This window comes from Aedes albopictus, chromosome 3 (genome assembly GCF_035046485.1).
Source record: "Aedes albopictus strain Foshan chromosome 3, AalbF5, whole genome shotgun sequence".
Lineage (NCBI taxonomy): Eukaryota > Metazoa > Arthropoda > Insecta > Diptera > Culicidae > Aedes > Aedes albopictus.
This window is the reverse complement of record NC_085138.1, coordinates 307,772,301-307,798,554: the sequence shown is the minus strand read 5'-3', so window position 1 is coordinate 307,798,554 and position 26,254 is coordinate 307,772,301. Positions and strand designations below refer to the sequence as shown.

Here is a 26,254-nt window from a genome sequence, read left to right as displayed (position 1 = left end):
GACTGAAAAACGGTGCAGTGTCTACCAAGTGGGTAAGACTGATGTAGCCTTAGCTCACGAACGTGGACACCAGCACCAGCTCGACCTTCGAGAAGGGAGTCATCAGTGTAACATACGATGCCGTCTGAAATACTTCTCTCAAGATAACCAGATGTGCACTCTTCTCGGAATGGAATTTCGTGGAAAACATTCTATATGGACAATTACAAGCAATTGTAAGATCACTTGGAGCACGGACAACTTTGTCCCAATTCACCAAAAGTAGAAACAACGAGGTGTGTGTTGATTTGCGGTTCACAGGAGTTTCCTCAAGTAAACCGAGTACCCGTAACCGGTAAGTGCAAGAAAGTGCTTCTTGTCTAAGATGAATGTGCAGTGGGGCAACGTCAAAGAGAACTTCGAGCGCTGCCGTGGGAGTTGAAGAGAACGCTCCAGACATCGCCATTAAGCACATCCTTTGGAGATGGCCTAACTTTGATTGGACCGTTCTCACTTCGCCCTTTTGCCACCACACAAGACATCCATAAGCCAATATTGGCCGAACAACAGTTGTGTAGATCCATTTGATATACTTGGGTTTTAGACCCCAAGTTGTACCAAAGGTTCGCCGGCATTGCCCGAAGGCCATAAAAGCTTGATTCTTGATTCTGAACTCAATGTGAGGTGTCCAGGAAAGCTTGGAATCAAGAATTACTCCAACGTACTTTACCTGTTCAGTCACATCGATTTCAGAATCAAAGAGACGCAAAGGTCGAACGCCATTACGGTTTCGCCTTTTCGTAGAAAGAACAATAGATGTTTTTCTCGGATTAACCGATAGGCCATATTGGCGACACCAACCCTCAACTACCTGAAGGGCACTTTGCATCAGGTCGAAAAGGGTGCTGATACACATACCAACTAAAAATGCTAGGTAGTCGTCGGCAAAACCATAAGTAGGTAAACCGCTATTATTGAGTTGCCTCATTAGCGTATCTGCTACGAGATTCCACAAAAGCGGCCACAAGACTTCCCTTGGGGGCATCCACAAACACTCAATTTCCTAATCCCTGCTAGACGCAATGTCGAGAAGAGATATCGGTTTTTGAGCATTCGATGAATCCAATTGGAAATCATTGGAGATATACCATGACTCCGTGCGGCTTCCAATATGGCATCGAAAGGCACCCTCGATATCTAAGAAAACACCCAAGCAAGATTGCTTTTGAGCGAATGCTTTCTCGATATCGTAAACAACCTTGTGTAAAAGAGTCACGAATGTGATGACCCACAATGCGTTCTAAGCAAGGTTCTAAGCATTTCAGAAGAAAAGAGGTCAAACTGATAGGTCTGAAACTCTTTGCTACTTTATACGACGCACGACCCAGTTTTGGAATGAACTTCACGGTAATATCCCGCCTAAATTTGGGAATATACCCTGTAGCAAAACTGCAAACAAGTAGTTTTTTTTTCAAAACAATCTCTTAGAAAAAATCATGAAAATTTAAGTTCACTCGGATGCACATAAAAGGAGCGGCCCGTTTGACACAAATTCACGTCTTCTATCACAAATAAAGTCGAGCTAGCAATCGCTAGAGTCGAAGCGAGAACTGGATTCGAGGTCTGGTCCGCTGATTGAGAGGCACGTTGTATCACCGAGTTGTAAGACAAACGATATACGTTAAACTGTTTCTACCTATCTGTTCAGATAGGTTTGTTGAGATCTTACATGATGGATGTGAAATTCAGTCAAATTTGCCATTCAGTCATGAAATGTTTAAGTACGTTGATGGTTTACGTCACGTGCAAATTCCTATTTTTTAACAGTGTAAGACATCAGGTTCATCTGAAGATGTAATATCCACACAACCGGGTAAGTGTGTACTGAATAAGCATTCCAGAACCTCCTCGTCAGAGGAAGTCAGATCGCGATTTGGCAAACAAAGTTCGTTCACTCAGAAATCTTTAGATTTCGCAAGGATTTTGTTTAACCAGTTAACTTCACTCAAACTGGAAACATTTGTACAAAGGGTTTTCCAGCCGAATCGTACTGCAGGCCGGACAGCTTTCTTGTAGGTCTTGCGAGCCGACCTGAAAGCCTCTGAGCCAGCCGAACGACGTCTGTACCAACTCTTTCTACATTGTTTCCAGAGTTTCGCCAGATCAGAGTTCCACCAAGGGGTTCCTTTTGTGATCTTCACAGACCGAAGAGGGCATGCTTCTTCAAAAGCTTCCATGATGAAGGTCGTTGTAGTATCAACGGCATCATCTAAATCACTTGGAGTGTCAATGGATGGTGAGTATCCATGAAATTTGGCCGCAACCAAATCAGTAAGAAGATCCCAGTTTGTTGACCGGGGATTCCTGAAACGCAATGTTTTCGATGTAACATTTAAATGTTCAAAAAAGATGTAGCGATGGTCAGATAAAGATTCTTCATCTGACACATGCCAATTGGTCAGCTCGTGACTAATTCTACTACAGCAAAACGTTATGTCTAACACTTCTCTCTAGCAGATTCCATGAAGGTTGGGCGGTTGCCTATGTTAAGTAATCCAAGATCTGTACTACTTAAGTACTCGATCAAACTGGAGACTCTCAAATTAATGTCTGAGGTGCCCCAGATTATATGGTGAGCATTAGCATCACTACCAATAATTAGCGGAAGTGCAGTATGCGATGACTTGCTTGAAAGCCTCCGTAGGGGATGGTTCATTATGCGGTAAATAAACCGAACAATAAACGTATTTCCTGTTGAGGATTCCAACAGATCCATCGATTGTAAAAGCACATACATCTCTTCTAGTGGTTTGTTCAGGGCTGAGTGTGGCAACACATGCTCGAGGCATGACATGCGAGTTTGCCATATTATTGTTACTGAAAGTAGCAAACACCGGATTCACAAGGTTTCCTAGATATAAAATCCTCCTTCGAAAGTAAGGTTCATGGATCAAGCCCAAGTAACCAAAAGTTCAGATAAAAAGGTACTTTATAAGCTAAGCAGCTCATTCGAGGTTTTTTTTTTTACTTAATCATTTATTTAAGGCTCATGCGCCAACAGGCATAACGGAGCCGAATCCATATAAAACTATTTACAATTTCATGTTTTTGTCTTATAAACTATGTTAGTTTTGGGAAACCGAAAAACTCGCGGTTTGGTCGAGGTTAGGGGGAACAAAAATATTTAAGGAAAGGATAGGGTGATGGGGCTTTTCATTGACACGTGGCAGCTTGGTGTGGCGTATTGCTGCTGGTCAAACGTAGAGTGGACATACAACCTGTAACGATACATACAGACGATTTTCGAAGGGATACGAGGTGGACAAGTGGAGCAACAAGACTGAGATATCAAATAAAGACACGAGGTGGACAAGTGGAACAACAAGACGGGGATATCAGACGAAGACTTCAGCTTGCTTCAAGAAGTCGTACACAAGCTTCATATACTCAAGATCAAGTTTACCCAACACATCTCTAATGTCTTCCTTTTCTGGTTTCCCTCGGGCCCTGAGGGATGCACATAAATCGGATCTGGCAATACCGTATTCGGGACATTCCCACACAACATGGTTGATATCTTGATAGCCTGCACCACAGCTACAACGATTGCTATCTGTGAGCCCTATTCGATAGAAATGCGAGCCCAGAGAGTAGTGATTGGACATAAGTCGACACATTATCTTGATAAAATCTCGACCCATATCCAACCCCTTGAACCACGCCGTCTTCGATACCTGTGGGAGAATTGAGTGTAACCACCTGCCCAACTCTCCTGCATCCCATTTTTGTTGCCAACTAACCAAGGCATGCTGACGAGCAATCGAAAAAAATTCATTGAAAGCGATATGACGGTCATAAATATCGCCTTCCATAGCGCCCACTTTGGCGAGTGAGTCCGCTTTCTCATTGCCCGGGATCGAGCAATGTGAAGGGACCCAAACCAAAGTGATGTTATATGCTTGATGCGATAAAGCACTCAGAATTGATCGAATTTCGCTCAGGAAATACGGGGAGTGCTTCACCGGCCTCATTGAGCGAATAGCCTCAATTGAGCTGAGACTATCCGTAAAAATGAAATATTGATCAGAGGGAAGAGAGGCAATTCGCTCTAATGCGTAGTGTATAGCCGCCAATTCTGCGATGTATACTGAGCAAGGACTTTGAAGTTTATGGGCGGCGCTATGAAGCTCATTAAATACACCAAATCCAGTGGAATCATTTGTTTTTGACCCGTCAGTGAAAAACCTTCTGTCGCAACTGACTTGGCCAAACTTGTTTGCAAAAATTTTTGGGATGTGCTCCGATCGGAGCGGATCTGGAATTCCACGGATTTCTTGCAACATGGACAGATCAAAAACTATAGTGGAATTGGAGAAGTCTGGGAAGCAATCACGGTTGAGAACATTCGAAGAAGGATGAACCTCCAGAGTCATGTACGAGTAGTACACTGTCATAAACTTTGTTTGATGAATTCGTTCGATCAGCTTCTCAAAGTTTTCAATTACCAATGGATTTTGCACCTCACAGCGGATGAGGAACCTTAACGACAGTTCCACGAAACGATCTGATAAAGGGAGTACTGCTGCTAGTACCTCCAAACTCATTGTGTGCGTCGAGTTCATGCAGCCTAACGCGATCCGAAGACAGCGATACTGGATACGCTCTAGCTTCAGTATGTGTGTTTTCGCGGCGGACTGAAAGCAAAAGCTACCGTATTCGAGAACCGACAGTATCGTTGTACGATAAAGCTTTATCAGATCTTCCGGGTGGGCTCCCCACCATGTTCCGGTAAGAGTACGCATGAAGTTGATTCGTTGTTGGCACTTCTGATACAGATAATTAATGTGCTTTCCCCAGGTGCCTTTAGAGTCGAACCAGACCCCCAGATACATATGTGAAAGACTTTGAGTGAGTTCCCTACCCAAAAATTGAAGCTCTAGATCTGCTGGATCACGCTTCCTAGAAAAGACAACTAACTCAGTTTTCTCCGGAGAGAATTCGATACCCAGCTTTACAGCCCAAGCAGACAAATTGTCTAAGGTATCTTGCAGTGGTCCTTGCAGATCTTCCGCCTCTGGTCCGGTGATAGAGACCACGGTGTCGTCCGCAAGCTGTCGTAGCGTGCAATTTTCCACGAGACATTCGTCGATATCTCTGACGTAAAAATTGTAAAGAAGGGGGCTTGAGCATGAGCCCTGGGGGAGACCCATGTAACTAATTCGTGAAGTTGCCGAGGTTCCATGAGAGAAAAACATGTGCTTCTCAGACAACAAGTTGTACAAATAGTTGTTTAAAATCGGAGAAAGCCCACACTCGTGGAGTTTGTCTGAAAGGACATCAACGCAAACGGCATCAAAAGCCCCCTTAATATCCAAAAATACTGAGCCCATTTGCTCTTTTTGAGCGTAGGCCAGTTGAATTTCTGTAGAAAGCAGCGCCAGACAATCGCTCGTTCCCTTGCCTCTGCGGAAACCGAATTGAGTATCTGAAAGAAGGCCATTCGATTCAACCCATTTGTCAAGCCGATGGAGAATCATCTTCTCTAGCAGCTTCCGTAAGCACGACAACATCGCAATTGGACGGTACGAGTTGTGATCCGACGCGGGCTTCCCGGGCTTTTGAATGGCAATAACCCTCACTCGTCTCCAGTCATCCGGAACAGTGTTGCTCTCCAAGAATAGATTGAATAAATTCAACAAGCGCCTCTTTACGACGTCTGGGAGGTTTTTAAGCAAGTTGAACTTAATTCTATCCATTCCTGGGGCAGAGTTGTTACATGACAGAAGCGCGAGTGAGAATTCTAGCATCGAAAAGGGTGAATCCATTGCATTCCTTTCGGGTGGATAACGACGAAAATTCGCTTGAACTTGGACCGAATCCGGACAGACTTTCTTTGCGAAATCGAAAATCCATCGAGGCGAGCTTTCTCGATCCTCATTAACCGATACCGCGTTGCGCATTCTCCTTCCGACCGTCCAGAGAGTTCGCATTGACGTCTCCCGCGATAAACCGTTGACGAAATTCCTCCAATAACCACGTTTCTTCGCCTTCACGAGGTTCGCGAACTTATGGTCAAGAGAGGAATACCACTCGTAGTTCTCCCGTGTACCTCGCTTCCGATATGTTTTATACGCGGCGGATCTTTCGCGATAGGCTCCGGTACATTCCTCATCCCACCACAATGTGGGGGTTCTTCGCGAGGTTGCTCATTACCCTTCTAAGCAGCTTCATTTTTAAGTAATTTTGGAACTTGAAAGTTCACATAAGCACGCTCGATAGCCTTCTTAGTAGCTTCTCAATCAGGTTCGTGTGTAAACTTTCTCTGAACTTGAAATACTCTGCGAGACAAACTTTTTGAAGCCGAAAGTTCGGAAGAAGTTTACGTGGAACTTTTTGTGAACTTACACAGTTTGACATTTTCAGTTTGTTTTGGTCCGCAGTTTAGGCAAGTGCAAAGCAATAAATTAGTGCCAGTGTCGCTAATTTTAAAAAGATTATAAGTTTTCAGTGACTACGATCGCGTCGATCACCACGGGATGGAAAACATCAGGCAAAACTGGAAGACTTTCGCCGTAGCCGAAAAAAACTCCGGCGGAACACTGGGTGGAGCAGTTGCTCGCTGAGAGGGCAGCCTTTGAGCCACACAATACGGATTCTTTGCGTGGATTTCAAGTAAGTACGTTGAAATATAATAGTGAAACAAAGTGTACTTGTGAAATTAACACAAGCTGTGGCTGCTGAGCTCGATTGCCGATTGATTTAATTGAATGTGAACTTCTCCCGAGCTCCGCTGTCTCCGAAGTTCATGTGAAGTTCACTTTTGGTACGGTTAATATTTATCAGAACTTTGAGTAGTAAGTTCAAAACAAGTTCAAACAAGTTCGGAACGGAACATTTCAAGTTGTTTTTATATGTCCATGTGAACTGTATCTAAACTTTAGTGGCACGCAAACGTTCAACATGAGTTCGGTAAAAATTTGATTGAACTCTGCCTTAAAGTTCAAAGTAAGTTTTTTTCCGAACCTTTTTTCGACTTCAATGTCGTTTTGACGAGAAGTCAAAAGCTTGTATATGTACTTCCATGTTCATAAACAATACATGAGTAACTTTTTGGAGAATCAAGTTCAACGAAATCGAAATTGAACCAAATTTGAACTTCTGAGTTTGTTCTTCAAGTGGAATCCGAACTTTTGGTTACTTGGGTGGGTGCTCACGCAGCGACTATCGGTTCGAATCCGATGGGAGTCAATTTTTTTTTTGCTCAAGCGTAGTATTCATTGATTTGATAAATTCATATTTGTCTTTTATTCGTGTGTGCTTAAACAATTGTTTTTGTAAAAGAAATAAATTTAATCTCCATTGAAACACAATGCTACTGAACTGAACTTTTATGAACTTGAAAGATCCGACAAAGTTCCGAGTAGCATCTTGAGCAGCTTTTAAGTTCAGCGAAGTTCAGTAAAAGTTCCGAATGGAACTTTCTGGCTGCTTAAGAGGCTAACAATGAGCCTTGCCGGAACTTGTAACTGAAGTTCCAGCAAGGCTCATCGTTAGCCTCTTAAGCAGCCAGAAAGTTCCAGTTGGAACTTTATCTGAACTTCGCAGAACTTAAAAGTGCATTTTGTCATGAGAAGCGGAACTTTTGGTATGCTTGGGAGGCCACTTGGGCTGTACCATTTTGCATATGTCTGCAAAGATTGATCTGAGCCATCCTAACCGTAGCCACTACCCAAACTAGGCAAGATTAAATTCTTAACAATCACAGCACAATAAACGAACATCAGCAATAAAACCAGGTCGGTTTCAATTGGAAAACGTCAAAGGCGAGGATACACAGAATACACTGTGTAAATCGCATAATGCGAAACCATATTGATTAAAATTTAAACTAATTAACAACATCTTCATAACCATGCCCTTATTAAGTCTCATGTGAGACTTAAGAAGGGCAGCTGAGCTCGGAGAAACATGCGGTCCTCTGCACCATTGCTCCGGTTAGCGGTACTCCACAGGCTCCGTTAGCGGTGATGTTTTCATTAGACCCCCTAACCATTCATTCCTAGGAACGGTAAGCATATAGCCGCCTCACACCATTAATTAGGGATCACCTGTTGAGTGGGCTCTTATCACCGGAACAGGAGGTCGGTATTGTTATTTTTAGCCAGTTGAACCAACCGGTACCGACATTTCACAGCTATCTAGGCTGAAGGTATTATGGAGGAATCCCTAAAAAAAACCAAGAGATCCCTGAAGATACTCCGAAAGAAACCTTTGACGGATTTTCCAGAGGGATTGACGGTGTCGGTGGCAGAAAAATATCATAAAAAAATAACCACACTCAGAATATTCTTTCGTAAAACCTCAACGAATATGTTTCGTAAAACTAGTTTTCGTAAATTGAAAGCAATTTGCGTATAATGTACGGTCCATTCGTACCACCATGATCAAACAATACAAATGGAGTAGTATCATGTACGAAATCACGAATCCGACACGCGGTCAACTTGCTCATTCGTAGATTTTAGCTCCAGCTGTGTAGAATAAAACAAAACATACAAATGTCATACGTTTTTTACTAACCATGCGTAAAAAGAAAATTTTGCTTCGTAAAATGCAACAAAGTTTTGCAGTCCTCACTGACGCTTGGTTGGATCGCAGAGAAAACAAAGCAACCTGTTTTCATGAGCATATGCCGGTGCGTGTGCGAGAAGAGGAAAGGAAATATGCTCTCGGTTGGAAGTAAAGGTTATTTATAAACAGAACCAAAGTGGAAAGCGTTCTGGTTGTTTTTGAATGGTTTCAACAAGCGCCCACAGATGGGTGGTTAGCACTGGTAGGTATCAATCAGAAGATACGTGATTCGAGGCCTGTGGTATCCAAGTGGACGAACGTGTGGTATTTTTTAAGCATGTTTAATATCATTCCGACAAAAAAAGAGACAGAAAAATGTGTCGGAGCAATTTTGTACGAAAAGAACTCATTCACATTACGAAGCTTTTCGTTGCAGAAAACAACGAATGGCATTTGTAAACATGACGAGTGATTTCGTACAATGAAACAAAATATATTTTCAGTGCAGTATCGCTAAATCACCCACCAAATGAAATCTAAGGGTCTATTATTCTATTTAAAGCTAAGAGTGAAATCTTCTACCTTTTTCCATACAAAATTTTGGTAAAAATACCTATCTTTCGGAAATTTATTCTAGAAATCACGAAAAATATAACAAAATTGTTCTAGTCAAAGCAATAGAACATTTGTCTCTTAGCACCAAATAAAAGAGGAGACACTTAGCTTTAATTTGGAGATGATTTAGAGGAAATTTCTCCAGCTATTTCAGGAGAAAACCATGTAGAAAATCCAGAAGGTAGGTAAAGTAGTTTCTGGAAAAATCTCTCAAGAAATTACAGGAAAAAATTCTCCAGCAACTTCAGCAGAAATCTTTCAAGAAATTTCAAGAAAAAATTCTAAAGGATTCAAAAAAAAAAATCCTAGGAATCTCTGGAGAAAAAATCCTGGATAGCACTTCCTAATGATTTTTTTTGAAACTCCTGGAGTACTGCCTCAATTAACAAGAAAAAAAATCTTTTAGGAACTCCAGGCAAAGTTCCTTGAAAAATTTCAGGAGGAATTTCTGAAGGAATTGGATGAATTTGAGTAGAAATCCCTGAAGCAGTTCCTGAGGAAATCTACCCAATAAATGAAATGCTTCCAAGAATTCTAGGAATAATATTTAATAAAAATCTGGAGGAATCTTCGCGAAATTTCTGAAACTATTCCTGCAGAAATCACCAGAGGAGTTTCTGGAGAAATTCTCGAAATCGTTTATGAAGGAATCTTACAAGGAATTCCAGGAAAAATACCATAAAGAATAGGAAGAATCCCTGGAGGAGTCCCTGGAGAAATCTCTGAAGGAGTTTCTGGAGAAATCCCTAAAAAAATCATAAGAAATCCTAAGAGTAATTCCAATAGAAATTCCCCAAAAAAACTCAGATGCAATCTCTGACAAAAGTCATTGATAATTTCCTGGAGGAATCCCTGAAAAAAAAATCTCGGAGTATTCCCTGCAAAAAATGTTGCAGGAATACCTGAAAAAATCCTGGAGAAAACCTAGATGAACTTAATGGATGAGTAGTACCTTGATGAATTTTTGGAATAATTCAAGAAAAAAATCCCGGAGGAATATCTAGAGGACCTTCTACAGGAATCCTTGAATGAACTCCAGGAGAATCCCAGACAAAACTTCTACACGAATCTCTGAAGAAATTTATAGATGAATCCCTAAATAAATTCCTGGAGAAGTTGCCCTGAATAAGTTCTGGAGGAACCCTCCAAGAAAACTCCTAAAAATCCCTGAAATACGCGAAATCCCTGAAGGATTCCTAGGAGGAGTCCTTCAAAAAGTTCCTATATAAATCAATGAAGAAGTTCGTGGAGAAATCCCTGAAGGAATTCGAGCAAAAATTCCTGAATGAGTTCTTGGAGGAATTCTCAAAGGAGAAATCCCTTAAACAATTTTTGAAAGAATTCCAAGAAAAATCTCGAAAAAAAAAAAACACGGAAAAATTCGTAGAGGAATCTCTGGTTTTTAGAGAAATCCGTGGAGAAGTTCCTGGATCAATCTCTGAAAGAAGTTCATGGATCAATCCTATAAAGAATGCCTTGAGAAATAGCTCCAGCAATCCCAGGAGATGTCTGTCGATGATTTCCAGGAAAATCCCCGAATAAATTCCAGGAGGAATTTAGGAAGGTATTCCTACAGGAATCTTCAAAGAATCCTCAGAAAAATCACTGAAAGAGTTCTCGGAATAATTATTGAAGTAGTTCATGGAAAAATCTTTGAAAAAAAAATCCAGGAAAGATCCCACAAAGATTTTTTGGATAAATCCCTGCGGGAAGGCCTGGAGGGTTGCTGGACAATCCCTGGTAAAATCTCTAAAGAAGTTCCTGCACTAGACGAATTTCGCGCCAACTCGACCAACGGTTGGCAGCACCCTCTCAGAATCGAACGAAACTTTGTGGGCATAAACAATAGGTCTTTCTAAGCAACTTTGCATATTTTGTTTTTCTAAATTTTTCAAGAGTAACATTTGAAGAGGGCCTAATTTTTTTTCATAGATTTTTTTCAAATCGATGTAACTCAAAAATGACAAGTCCTACAAAAAAGTGTTGTATGGCAGACTATCGTGAAATTCCATGAAGTTTTTTATAAAAATATCCAAAAAATACAAGATTAACTCCTACACTGAAAAATAAAGGTTTTAAAAATTTAAATCGATATAACAAAAAACCCTATGTTTTTAAATCGATGATTTTTTTTCTGGCGAAAGGTATTTCAATTACCTACATTTTCTCCAAGCAATGTTGCTATGACAAATTTAAGGGAAAAAAGTTTTTCAAACAAAAACTTTTTTCATGTCTACATTGAGTGAATATTTTTCATCGTGTTTCGTGCCAACATGGCCATATATAAGTTCAGCAGCCTCTCATCAACAAATGAAACTTTATGGAAGTTCAAAAAAATGTTTCAGAGGCAACTTTGCATAATCCAATATTTATCTAGACTAACATTTAAAAAGGGCGTATTGGAGTGACCCACATTTATATGAAAAACATAAAATTCAAAAAATGCCAAGCCTTACCTCCTGCATCAGTTGTTATGGATTCCCAGCAGCTACGTTCAGCATTTGAGCGAAATCGGTTTAGTCTAAGGGGTGATACACAAATTATGTCACGCAAAATTCGACCTTCTTCAACCCCACTCTCCTCTCTGTCACGCTTTGTGTATGGAACCTCACGATTGTTTGTATGGGTCGTCACGTTATGCAAAACCCCCCTCCCCTCCTAAAGCGTGACGTAATTTGTGCATGGCCCCTAATGGGGCGCTCAACGAGCATGAAGTTTGTATGGGAAAACTTGGCCAAATGTATGCAGAAATCTTAAGCTTTTGATTTTTGCCGCTAGGAGGTGCTGCAAGTGTTCAATTAATAAAAAAAATAATTAAAAACCATAGCTATTCTTGTAGGTGACGATATGCCAAACAACTTTATCAAAGACCGCAAAGTGATCCGAAGCCTGTTAAAAATTTATACTCTAGGTAAAGTTAGGTGAAACATTATTGTCGTTTTTCCAATACACGTAAAGGAATATCAATAATGAAATTCCAATGCTTCGCCTCACTGACGGATCACTTACGGATCTTCAACAAAGTTGTTTGGCATATTGTCACCTACATGGTGTTCAATAAGTTCGGATACACAGTTAAATTGAATTTATTTCTCATCTGTAATTCAGATTAGCAAAGTGAATGTATTTATTGAAAGCTCACATAATACTGATCAAATACAGTATATGTTTTGAAATAAACTGTCCTTTATCCTATTGTAATAATTGCAAATGTGTCTCAAGTTCCTTCCGGCCGGCACGCACGTCTGTCATTGGTATTTCGTCTAGTTTTTATTGAGTAATGGTGTTAAGTTAAATCAAATTAGGTTGTTGTCCTCAGCATTAGTGGTAGCAACTATGGCCATTCGAAATAATCTAAAAGATTCAGATTGGGTGAAGTACGGACTCATTTTATTTTGATCTCTAAAATTGCTAAAATTGCCGCTGTACCTGTTTTATTGATTTTTGTTTTGTCAAAAAGAAAGGCTGCGTTTTATCTCAGTTTTATCCATAATTATCTTTTCCCAAACGTGATTATATCCCTACTGTGGCAAATTTTAATCAAAATTGGCCTTATTTATGCCTTTTTCATAGATTTAAGCACATTTTGACTAAACTTGCAAATTTATCACCATATCATTACTGAAATAGCAGTGTAAAGCTTTTGTCTATTAATTTAGTTATTTTAATTTAGTATAGTGAGATGTAAACTCAAAAATAAACGTTTTATACTTCTGTAGCTTGAGCAACTTATCGAAAATGATTCCAGCGTGCCGGAGCTAACAAACTTTAGATACATCTAAGGCTTATAAAAAAAGGTAGAAAAGACTTTATTCAAAACCATATGATATCTTTGATCAGTGTTATATGACCTTTCAATAAATACATTTACTTTGAAAATCTGAATTTCAGATGTGAAATTAATTCAAGTTATATGGTGTATCCGAACTTATTGAACACCGTGTACAAAAATACAGCGCCACCTAGCGTCAAAAATCAAAAGCTTAAGATTTCAGCATACATTTGGCCAAGTTTTCCCATACAAACTTCAAGCTCGTTAAGCGCCCCATTAGGGGTCATGCACAAATTATGTCACGCTTTAGAAGGGGAGGGGGCGAGGTTTTCCAGAACGTGACGACCCATACAAATAGTGGTGAGGTCCCATATAAAAAGCGTGACACAGAGGGGAGGGGAGGGGGGTTGAAAAAGGACGTATTTTGTGTGACATAATTTGTGTATCACCCCTTAGACTAACTCGTTTTCGCTCAAATGCTGAACGTAGCTCCTGGGAGTCCAAAACAATCGATACAGGAGGTAAGACTTGTCATTCTTCGAATTTTATGTTTTTCATATAAGTGTGGGCCACCCTAATACGCCCTTTTCAAATGGTAGTCTAGATAAATGTTAGATTATGCAAAATTGCTTCTTCAACAATTTTTTTAAACATCCATAAAGTTTCATTGGTTAATGAGAGGCTACTGAACCTATAGGTAAATCCAACGGAAGCTAACGATCCCTCCGCATCTGGTGGCAGGAATGGGAAACCTATGAAAAGAGGGGCTCCGCTAAAATTTTCCATGGCGCAGCATAGGAAAAGTGCACTTTTTTCACTTTTTCGTATCGAATTCCGCATCGTAGAGAAGCAAACGAGCACTTTTCGGAAAGAAAATTTGATTCTCTTTCAGATGCGCTTAGATCCGGTAGGTACTTACGAACAATTTATGTGATTAATTTGAGGAGCTCTTGCTATGCCTCCGGCGGGCGATCTCCCGGATTTTTTGTTAGCTGGCCAATCCGGTGTCTGTCGGCGTGGGCATCAAGAATGATGATAACGGAAGCCATTACCAATGGAAAATAGCAACTTCTAGAGCAAATAATGAGTAAAATTTGACGACAAAAAATTGACTTTTTTATGTAAACAAACGATTTTCTCCGTATCTCACCAAGCGCCTCTACAATGGGGGGTCATCTGAATTCACCTATATATGGCCATGTTGGCACGAAACACGATGAAAATTATTCACTCAATGTGGACATGAAAAAAGTTTTTGTTAGAAAAACTTTTTTCCCTTAAATATGTCACAGCAACATTGTTTGGAGAAAATGTAGGTAATTGAAATACCTTTCGCCAGAAAAAAAATCATCGACTTAAAAACAAAGGGTTTTTTTGTTATATCGATTTAAATTTTAAAAACCTTTTTTTTTCAGTGTAGGAATAAGTTTTGTATTTTTTGGATATTTTTTTAAAAAAACTTCATGGAATTTCACGATAGTCCGCCATACAACACTTTTTTGTAGGTCTTGCCATTTTTGAGTTACATCGATTTGAAAAAAATCTATGAAAAAAATTAGGCCTTCTTCAAATGTTACTCTTGAAAAATTTCGAAAAACAAAATATGCAAAGTTGCTTAGAAAGACCTATTGTTTATGCCCACAAAGTTTCGTTCGATTTTGAGAAGGTGCTGCCAGCCCCATAGAAGGGTTGGCGCGAAATTCGTCACTAGTCTCTGATGAAGTTCGTTCAGAAATCCTTGAAGAAGTTTCTGGAGAAATTCCTGAAGGTATTCTTTGAGATATCCCTGAAGAAATTTAAGAAATAAATCCTGGAGGAGATCCTGGAGAAATCTCTGTAGCAATTCAAAGATGAAAGCTTTAAAGATTTTCAGAAAAATCCCTTAACCAATTTCTGGAGGAATTAGAGAAGAAATGATTAATGGAATCCTAGAAAAATCTTCGGAGAAGAAATTCCGGGAAAAATCTGGGAGACATTCCTGATAGATCGATGGTTGCGATGGGTGATGCGGCAGAGCGGAAAACACCCTAAACAAATTCCTGATATCAGTGATATGTATAAATTATTCATACAACAGCGCAATCTATTGACACAATGTTCAACTGGATTTTGCGATCAATCTAGATCGTGTTCCCTGGTGATTTATTTCACGCATCCGCTAATACAACTTGTTATCAGTATCCAACAGAAACGAGGGGCCCATATTGCTCAGCCGATAAACGGAACTGTTCAGCAAGAACATGCTGCATAATCAGACGATACACGTATGTAAAACTGATGGTTAATATAGTCATTTGATGTCATTTGCTTTCAATTAGCTAATTATAAAAAGGCTTGTAGAACACTAAGCTGAGAATCAGGTTCTATCAAAATGGGACCAACATCGGAAAAGAAGATTTTTGTAGAAATATTCACTAAACTGGCTATCGCAAAATCCATCGCAATATTCCGTCGATCAAACTTATAATGAAGTATGAATAAAAGAAAAGATGTTTTGATAGGCTTATTCTCGTCGTCGTGCAGCGTTGACAACAAAGCAATAGATAATTAGCAAAACTTTTGGTCGTTCTACAAGACCTTTCTAAACCGGTCGTACCGTCATTATGAGCCTGATATAAAAAATAGATCCTAGCTTTCACTTGGTAATTAATCATCTTCCGATTCTTCTGACATACACGACCCGGTTTCATTCTGCTTGCTCCCAAAAGTCCCTAATCTCTTCCCACCCACCACCCAAGCAAACGACCTAGGCCAATTCCGGCCCGGAAGCTGAAAAACAAAGAAATAAGAGAGACGACCGCACTTACCGCCCAAAATCCCATGGATGCTGTAATCCTTCCGCCCGTCGTCGTCCTTTCGTCCGTCCGGTGGTCCTCCCCGCAGCAGCCGGCTGATGGACGATACACTCGGTGGGTCCGTAACGCCTTCCTGCAATTGAGCGATAAAAGAAGAGACACACACACTTGTACAATGTACCTCTCTACAGTCTACATACAAAGTTGGTTCAATTAATGGCTGTGACGTGACGTCGGGAATGGGTCAATTTTTGTGGGACCATCTATCGACGGGGAGGGTGGGATTTTCCAACGTTTCTAGATTGGAAGCTATTACGGGGCAATCCTCCCGTCACGTCGGTGCAGTTGGGCACCGTTGGGATTGAGGATCATGGCTAGGATGCACATAGGAATAATTCGGCGAGAGTTTTGGCCAAAAGTTTGCGCCACTTAGTGAGACATGTTTGAATTAAGTTGTCCACCATTTACGAAGTATAGATCATATGAACATCTTCTCCGAAGACAATATGTTGAAATATTGTGCAGCTACTATTAAAACATCGATCCCGTCTTGAAACATAGTCAGCAGTTTTAGCCATTACACATGTTCTTTTACGCTTTGTGCAGCTTTTGCAAGAGAAAAGCAATTAGCTACGGCTGTCGGTATTTGTTGCTACCTTAGGGACATCCACTCGCTGAAGACTTGTGATTGTAGGGAAATATTTGCTGAGGAATGACGGTGAAATTGCGCTCCTGTTTGAGCGCCCAATCCCAGTATGAAGCTGTTTAATTTTATACACTCCACGACAACGGCGAGCAAATCGATTTCTTTCGGTAGCATTAGCATCGCTCAAATATAACAATAACCAAAATCTCTTTGCACAATGTGGATGCTATTTTCTTTGTTTGAATCTCATTAGAGCCGGAAATTTGAACCGACGACGCGACCCGAACGAAGATTCCAACCACCGCCACCCCCAAAGACAAAGCCTGGACTTCTTTTTCTCCGTTGACCACCGCCGGCCGCCAACAACCGAAAAAGTGTGAACCCTTTCACAGCTTCTAATTAAATTTTCTCACCTTTCAGTTGCGCCTCTTTCGTGCGTGTTTACCGACCTGTTTACCGTGGCAATTATGATTTTACACCGCCCTCGTTCCGCGCGCGTTTCCGCTGAACTAAAACCAGTCGGGCTGGATCGCTACCAAGCGAGTGGTTTCCGCCTTTGTTTTTTTTTGCCTCATGTGTTCTAGAATGGACCCTTGATTCAGGGTCTTCGCGGGACCCCGGCTGGCGGACCGGTAGTAATCGAGTGCTCGCTAGCTCGCTCATAGACAACAACGAAAAAGTGGGAATGACGAAGGGAGATGGACGCGCCACCCGGTCGCCGCCCGCTGCTTCTATGCTTCTATACCTACCTATCAAAAACTATAATGATGATAGGAGAAACAGTTTTATGATGTTTGAGAAAATTATACCGCTTTAACACCTCTGCCGAAACGAAGCGGTGCGCAAACATTCGGCTTTTTGGAGGTGTTGATTCTCGTATGGGCGTTCATTCAGGGAGTTGGTAGTTGAGGTGGTTTCTAGTAGCCAGAGTAGTTGATTATCAGAAATATTTTTGAGAGTTGAATAGGGATTTTAATTCCGGCCTTAGATTCTCATAGTTGCAATCGATGTTTCAGAAAACAATCGTACTACCTATGGCACATTCTACGGGCCCCGTATCATAAATACTCATTTTTCAAAGTTGGAAATTGGCATATTTCAAATTTTTATAACATTCTACATTACTCTTGTCGTCCAAAAATGTATTCAACGTGTTATTATTGTAACAATAAATATTTATTAAACGACGGTTAAGATTACAATAAAATCGTGATTTTAAGGTATTAGGGCACACTATTTATCAAAGCTGCCACCTTTTTAACACCATCGCACTGATTTTTCAAAAGTCTTTCATAATTAACAGATAAATGTATGTAGATTTTTAAGCATACAATGAATTTTAATTGCAATACTTTACAACTCTGAAGTATGGTTGGTCACAATATAGGTTTTTTAAGCGTTGTAACGTCACAGAAAAGCAACCTTCAAGAACTTTTTTCAAATTCGGAACAAGTTTCAAATATGAAATTTTGTATGGTCTTTATACTCTAAAATATCTATCAAATAAGACTAAAAGAAAGTAAATCAGCTCATTAATGCCTGAGTTTCACCTGGTTGAAGTTTGCGTTGTAAGTTCACGAAAAAAAATTTCTGTGGAAAAGACCAAATTTCTCTGGCTTGAACGGCTCCTACAGTGGACAAAGGTACAGGGGGTGGCCAAAATGTTTGGGATAGGCAACTTTTTTTTCTCACAATAAAGTTCAACATGCTGTAAATTTTCATAGAGTGCATCAAAAAATCTCAAATTTTGACTGTTTGTCAACCTATGTGTGCATCATTGGTACAAATTTGTGCTCGATTGATTAATCTTTCACAAAGTTAGAACCGTTCGGGTAAAACACTATTTTTTAGACAACTTATTTTTTAGGTGTCATATCTCGGAAACCAGTGAACCGAATTGAATGAAATTTTGAACGTGCACTAAGACTATGTAAGTACTTCACAAACTATTAAAACAAAGGTACTTTTTAAACGTTGAAAAAAGTTATCATGGATTGACACTTTTTGGATTTTTCTCGAGAAAATGTATTTTTTTACGTCAATGTCAATAAATTTCAGTGTTGATGTCCAAACATTTTCCACTTATGTTCTCAAGTTATCTTTAATCAGATATATTTGAGCCTATTTAGATTAAAGGAAGAAGACATTTTGTATTTTTTGTGTGGTATTGTAAATTTGACTTATTTTCCTCTGTATGGGTAAAAATTTCAACCCGTTATAACTTATTTCGTGAGAAAATATTACATTTTATAACGTTGTATTAAGTATCAATATATTGTTGATAAACGTTTAAAAATCATTCAACTCGGTTGACTGGTTTCCGAGATATGACAGTTAAAAAATTAGTTGTCTGAAAAATAGTGTTTTACCCGAACGGTTCTAACTTCACGAAAAATTATTCAATCGAGTTCAAATTTGTACCAATGATGCACATATAATAAGTTGACAAACAGCCAAAATTTGAGATTTTTCGATGCACTCCATGAAAAGTTACAGTATGTTGAATTATTTTTTTGGGAGAAAAAAAGTTGCCTATCCCAAACATTTTGGCCATCCCTGTAGTTCTATATTCTAAACTTTCTTTTCTTTCTCGTTGTGTAGTGTATGAGCCCTTTCTCAAGGTATCATTTACAAATTGCGTACCATTAGGGCCCGTTAAAAAACTACGTACCTAGACTCTTGAGGGACGGGGGAGGTGATGTTCAAATCTACGCTCTATACAAATTCCAAAATTTGTGTTAACTATAATTGTACTGCGATCTTGTTAAAATTTTAAATCGTAAGCAAATGCCATTCAAACTGATAATTCCTATGATATCAGAGCCAAACAGACGAAACACTGACAAAATTAGCATCTCATATATCTCAGGGTCCCAAGTAACACAGAAAACATCTTTGGCAATCAGAATGTCAAAGGATGTATTACAACAGTAATATAAGTGAATCAGGAAACATGTTCTGTTTTAATTATGCTCTAATTGTATTAGCTGATGGACTATTGACGACATACAACTAAAAAAATTACTTGAGTATCTCAAGTCTAAAATACGTATATAATACAAAAATATAACATTACTAGAGCATCACGAACGAAGCACAACTTTGTTTACATTAAAGCACCAGAGGTTTTATTTCATATTATAACATTATCGCAATGCATTTAGCAGCAGGTTTGAATTTTCTGAATGTTCATAACTGCGGCTAAAAAATAAACACAGATTGCTGCGCAGTCGTAATGGCTCATAGTTTGCTCCGAAAGATCTCCGATGAGCAAGATTATGTCGAAGTGGAGTGACGTCAACTGTTGCAGAGCGCGAAAGATGGCGGCTGTAAAAAAGAATCAATGCGGACAAGTTGGTGATGAATTTGGTGGCATAACTCGTAGGATTATTGATGTTGAAGGAGTAGATGCACGGCGGCATAGTAGTTGCTCACTAATATTCTTGGGCGTCACCAAGCTTTTATTATGGCCCTCTCATCACCAGCAAATCGGATAATAATTAATCCCCTTTATGCCCAAGATCGATTGTCCACCAGTAAAAAACTGAAATTGGATTCCGAACCTACAACACAACGAAGAGTACTTTTGCTTACTTACTGCAATGTTTACTTTTTTATTTTGACAGATGATCATTTTGATATAATGTCTTCTAAACTAAGCTGTAATTTAGTTATTTAAACGTTGCAAATATGATCACAAGCTCTGCAATATGTTTGTTGAAAATGTGTTATTTAAACGTATTATAGTCGTAGGAACAACCACTTCCATAAATTTACTGTAAGGTTGTTCTGCGGATGTATTATTAGCGTAATTTAAACATACTTCTGCATTCCAGCGCAGAGTCGGTTGACGTGGAGTTTAGAGGAATAATCCAAATTACAGTACATGGCAAAAATATGTATACTAAATTTAAAAAATGCGGAAAGTTAATGTTTTTATTTACGTTGTTTTGTCTAAAATTCTTAAGTAAACTATTTTTTTTTTCAGTAAAAAATGCTCTACTCTAACGTGAGCTAAAAAGTAGAAATAAATACCAGGTCTAAAAAATATGTATTCTTAATTCCGGTACTTGTTTAAATTTTCTGTACGGCACTGTAAGAATCGTTTGATATCTGCCATATTGTTTTTTCGGGTGGATTCCAGAAAAGGATGCAAAAACATCCGATTTTGGTTGACTTATGTTATTATTGTTAATTGATATAAGCAGCGCTTAAAATATTAATGAGCAAAATGAGAAGTTTCACCATAAATCTGGAAGCGCATGCCATATAGCGCTACTATTATTGAGAGTAGACCATTTTCTGAAGAGTTCTCCGAATATTTTACAATCATTGTCTCAATATATCCATGTTGCATGTTTAAGTCGTCGACGAGGCCAAAATTTTGTTTATACATAAAATTTATTTCGTTTGTTTTTTTTTTTGTTTAGTCTCATTCTAGATACTACAAGTACTTATAATTTTGTATTATAAAAGCTTTGTATTGGTTATACAACTTCGAAACAGCTTAATTCCAACCAATGCAAATGGTATGTTGTACAAAAGTTTTTTGCAAGTTATACCACTGAGAAAATATTTTATTAAAACTAGTAAATGTGATAGCATTATATGTGTTTTTTTTTTCAAGTTATATCATCGATAAATATCTTGATATAAGAAAGGGAGTTGAATGGTTTGTAGTTTGATGGAAATGTTTAGTACTATAAGTGTTTTAGGATACATCTTGTATAACATGTAAGATGTTTTATAAGCCGCCATTTTTTGCGCTGTTTTGACTTAAGTGTTCAAAAACGAGTAAATAATTCAAGAAAAATACACCACACTTGGTATGAATGGTGAAATTTAAACTGTTATATAACATGTCGTGTTACTTGGGGTATTGATAACTACGAGAGGTGGTGTTTTCAGCAAAGTTGTTCGGTTGGTCAAAAACTTACAGTTCATGGATAGTTTGGTACATAATTTCACGAAAAAGCGGTGCTAGAGAACTTACAAATTTAAAATTTCATATATCTCAGAACCCAGATTACTTAGAAAGATGGTTCCTTCGGCAAAATGGATTGGTAAGTCAAGGGCTTGCGGTGCCAAAAGTATTCTACAAGATGGAACTTTTTTCACTTTGAATATATTGTTTTCATATCAAATGGTAATCAAAGACCAATATAATAATCCTAAATGTTCAAAAATTGATTTGATTTTATTCACTTGGTCCCAAGATATAAGAGTTAATATAACGGCAAATTTGTAGCAATTACACAAGTTTACAAAATAAAACGAAAGTCGTGAACTTCTGTCAACGACCAAAATTTTTGAAGCACAATTTAGTGCTGATTTCGAAACCGATCTTCAAAAAATTTTAAGTAGAACAGTTTTTGAGTTTTAGCTCAATATTGAGTTTTGCAACTTTTAAAATATGTAATTTACTAAAATTCAAATATATTGCGTTTTGTTCAACCAATTTCAAATCTTTTTCCATAAATTAAAAGCTGAATACAATACCATTCGATCATCTGAATACAGGTTTGGCGTCCGATTGATGCAATTCAAGATATTGGCGAGTTTTAGGGAGGATCTTCTTTAATTTTAGCAAAATTTCCAATTTTTTTTGAAGAAATGTATTTTTTTCAATAAGAAAAAAACAACTTAAAAATTCGCTCTCAACGTTTATTTGACATATCATATGTAGGCGAGTTACAGTAAAATTTTCAGCTCAATCGGAGCATTGATTGCAAAGAATGAGATGTTTGAAGTGAGCGACTTTGCTTAAAAATAGAACAAAAATCGATTTCAAATCAACAACCTTGTATGGAAAGTCGAAAAAATTTCCGCTCTACTGTAATTTTTTTCCTTCGCGTTTTCGAACTCAGGGCATGATTCCACACCAAAAACGATCATCAGCTTACCGAGTTCAAAAATGCTGTAAACTAGTGTTACAGATAACAAGCTGAGGAACAATCTGTCAAAATCTTAGAACTTTTGATAAAATTTCTACATTTGATAAAATTCTACGGCTTGTTGAATGTTTTCAAGATAAATTATAAAATTGGTATGCTTTTGAAAATTTGCAACTTGCGCCACGGTGCGGCAGAAATTGAAACCAAACTGCTATTAAACTGAAAGTTCTTGATCTATACATATCACAAGAATTACCGACTCATATATCTCAGGACCCTGATTACTTAGAGAGTTGTTGAACTTTTCAAGGATCTACTGTTTAAAAGTCGTTCGGTTTAGAGTTCCACTTGCCAAGTGGTAGTTGAAATTTTGAAAAATCATGCGTATTATATTTATTCAGAAAAAATGTAACTTTTTAAAAAGTGCCCAAAAATTTCAAATTTTTTCTTCTAGTTTTTCAATTATTCAGAATTTGTAGGAGACTTTTTGAGAAAATCTAACAATTTGCAAAGCATTATAAACTTTTAATTACACTAGTTTACAGCATTTTTGAACTCGGTAAGCTGATGATCATTTTTGGTGTAGAATCATGCCCTGAGTTCGAAAACGCGAAGGAAAAAAATTACAGTAGAGCGGAAAATTTTTCGACTTTCCATACAAGGTTGATGATTTGAAATCAGTTTTGTTCTATTTTTAAGCAAAGCCGCTCACTTCAAACATCTCATTCTCCGTAATCAATGCTCCGATTGAGCTGAAATTTTTACTGTAACTCGCCTACATATGATATGTCAAATAAACGTCGAGAAAAAATTTTTAGGTTGTTTTTTTCTTATTGAAAAAAATACATTTCTTCAAAAAATTTTGGGAATTTTGCTAAAATTTAAGAAGATCGTCCCTAAAACTCGCCAATATCTTGAATTTCATCAATCTGACGCAAAACCTGTATTCAGATGATCGAATGGTATTGTATTCAGCTTTCAATTTATGGAAAAAGATTTAAAATTGGTTGAACAAAACGCAATATATTTGAATTTTAGTAAATTACATATTTTGAAAAGTTACAAAACTCGATATTGAGCTAAAACTCAAAAACTGTTCTACTTTAAATTTTTTGAAGGTCGGTTTCGAAATCAGCACTAAATTGTACTTCAAAAATTTTGGTCGTTGACAGAAGTTCACGACTTTCGTTTTATTTTGTAAACTTGTGTTAGCGTCGCCTAGTGGCGAAATCTCACGTCCAATGGTGAATCAGCTGTAAGTCTTTGACTTATCGAACAACTTTGCCAAAGACACCAACTCTCTAAGTAATTAAGATAATTTTTTATCACTGTTAGGCCGGGGTTCTGCTAAACCGAACTAAGCGCCAAAAAGATAATTCCGAGATAATTAAGCTTAAAGTTCAACCACTCACAAATAAACAACAGCGGAGATTATTTGAAACTTTTCCGCACACATGTAACTTACAAGCCTTTATAAACCATCAGAAATGAAGAATACACGTAAATTATTTGGAATCATTGATATAATTACATTTTATTTCTTGGTACTTTGCACTCAGTTCACTCTGGCTGATCAAAAACATTAGAAAATGGTTAATAGTTCAGTTTGGCTGAATGTGTTTTTTTGTTTCAGATAAAACCAGTTGGGTAGTGAAAAAAAATCTCGATTTTTTATCGCCTATCAAGTTGAAATCGATATCACTCACAATCCTTTACATGAATCAAAGAGGACGCGTATAGTATGGTAGCACGAAGGTCTCAAAATAGTTTGAAATATGAACGGCGGAAGCCCTCCCAGCTCAACCCTTCCCACCCATGCTTTTTCTCCATAAGTGGTGCATGTGCAGGCACAGAGCAAGAGTGATTATGTCCTATCATGCCCTGAGATGTCAATTTGGAGCAATTTGTGTACTTAAAACTTATGCTGGTCGAAGAAAACCATGAAAATGTTCTGCCAAAGTGCACTAAGTGCAAAAAAGTTTTCAATAATATGAAAGAGATTCGAACTTGAATCATCTGAGTGATAACCAAGCGTGACACCTCTAGGTCATATTACCTTGCTGAAGGTCAGTCGTTAAGTCTGAATCAAGTTCTAAACATTCTTCTCAAGGATGGTTTTCGTAAAAACGCCATTTTTCGATCAGCCAAAGCGAACCAAGTGTTTGATTTTTTTTTTCAAGCTTTATTATTCTAATTAGGCTTGTTGTTCAATGACGGCTCCTGTGTTAAATTACCAGTATGAGCTGTATCGACATAACGCTAATATTTAAAACAAGTTGGCTTTTGTATTGTTGAGAATAAAATGATTCTTAAATGCTGTGGACTTGGTTCGGTCTGGCTGAATGTGATTTGGAAAAATGGCGATCAGCGCCATCGAAACATAATTGACTCCTCCAATACTCATATTTCTAACAACGTGTTCATTTCTCTCACAGATTGTTTCTATTAGTCGGTTAGAAGTTTGAAATCTGACGGGGATGAGGGGAACTTGAAATGTTCATCACCTGGATCATAATTAAAATATTTCGCTGTTTCTATCGAATGGTTTACAGTTCACTCTGGTTAGATTCACAATAATGTTTTGTATGTTCTGCCAAACAGAAATTTTAAATTTACTCCACGAAGAGCTGTCAGAATTACTGGATTTTTACAAGGAAGGAAGATCATCATTTTTTTCACCCAATGGCTAAGTTAACTCAATTTTTCAAAAAATGGTCTTTGGTTCGGTTTAGCAGAACCCCGACCTTCCCAAGGAGATCACAGAAGTTGATCTTAGGTTCCTAAGTGGTATACAGATCTTCTGGTATGCCTTTGGTTCAATAAATTCTCGCACACATCTTAAAGCGTTTTTACTTGAATTGTTGACATTACAAAGATTATTCAAGAAATGTTTATCTCGACGGTAATGGGTCTCAGTGGTCTAGTTTTTGTGAAAAAATTAGAAAAATATGGGTGGTACTAAGCCAAAGATGGGTGACGGAATCATTAACCTTCATACTGCTGATAGCAATAACTTGGCCCTCCGAGCCATTTATCAAAAAACGGATTTTCAATAGAATAAAGTTCCCCTTGAAACATTGATGATAATGCAATAACATATTCACAAACTCGGGCAAATTTGGCTGATTATTCTGATTTTAATATGATGTGTATTTTCGTGACGTTACAACGCGTGCAAAATCCTGTTTGAAACTGAACGGGCGTTGTAACGTCACGAAATGTAAAAGTCAATTATCCAAAAACAAATCCAAAATTTATATGTTTTATTTCATTGAATTGACGAACAAACCAATAAATTTCAATGGTGGAAAAAAAATCAGAATGACATAAAAACCCGAGCAGATTTTTTAAAATGTTGGTAGTGCTAGAGAGGGTCGGATTCTAGCACGTTGTAACGTCACGCTACAAATATGCATTTTAAACATGTTTTTCTAATGAAAACTAAATGTTCAATAGGTCAAATATATCAGAAATTTTACAAGGAATCCGAATATGAAAAAATATTTTGAGGTTTACAATCGTTTTCATGAGTTATAGTGGAAAATCTGACTACAAATGCGTCAAAACGTTGTAACGTCACGGTAGAATGTGTCATCAATATTTTTATAAATATCGTCGTGGTTGAAACTTATTTTTTATGAGAATGAGATATAGGATCAAGAGGTTTTTTGTGATGCATTTAATTTGGGAAGTTGGTTATTATGAAATACTTATTAAAAGTACGATCAGCAACTGGGGAGTTTTTTATATGATTTCCATTGGCGTAGCTAGGGGGAGGGAGGTTTCCAGGGGTGCCTGGCACCCCATACAATAACTTTGGCACCCCCTATAATTTTTCCTTGACAGACACCTAAAATTTAAAACTTCACACAATAATTCCAATATTTATTAATGGCACTTTTGAACAAAACTTAAGCACACCTGGAATTACTTATATACCTGCTGTACGTTTTGGCGTTTTGGATATTGGTGAAAACAATGA

General features: G+C 38.1%; 1 protein-coding gene across 3 annotated transcripts in view; it reads right to left on the bottom strand.

Moving 5' to 3' along the window:
- Nucleotides 1–26,254, bottom strand: part of LOC109406561 (protein gooseberry-neuro) — a 198,804-nt gene that overhangs the window by 91,400 nt on the left and 81,150 nt on the right. For all 3 annotated transcript variants that reach the window (XM_029857015.2, XM_029857016.2, XM_029857017.2), the window contains one exon: nt 15,745–15,865. In XM_029857015.2, the coding sequence (XP_029712875.1) occupies nt 15,745–15,865 (121 nt within the window). The remainder of the gene's footprint in view (nt 1–15,744; nt 15,866–26,254) is intronic.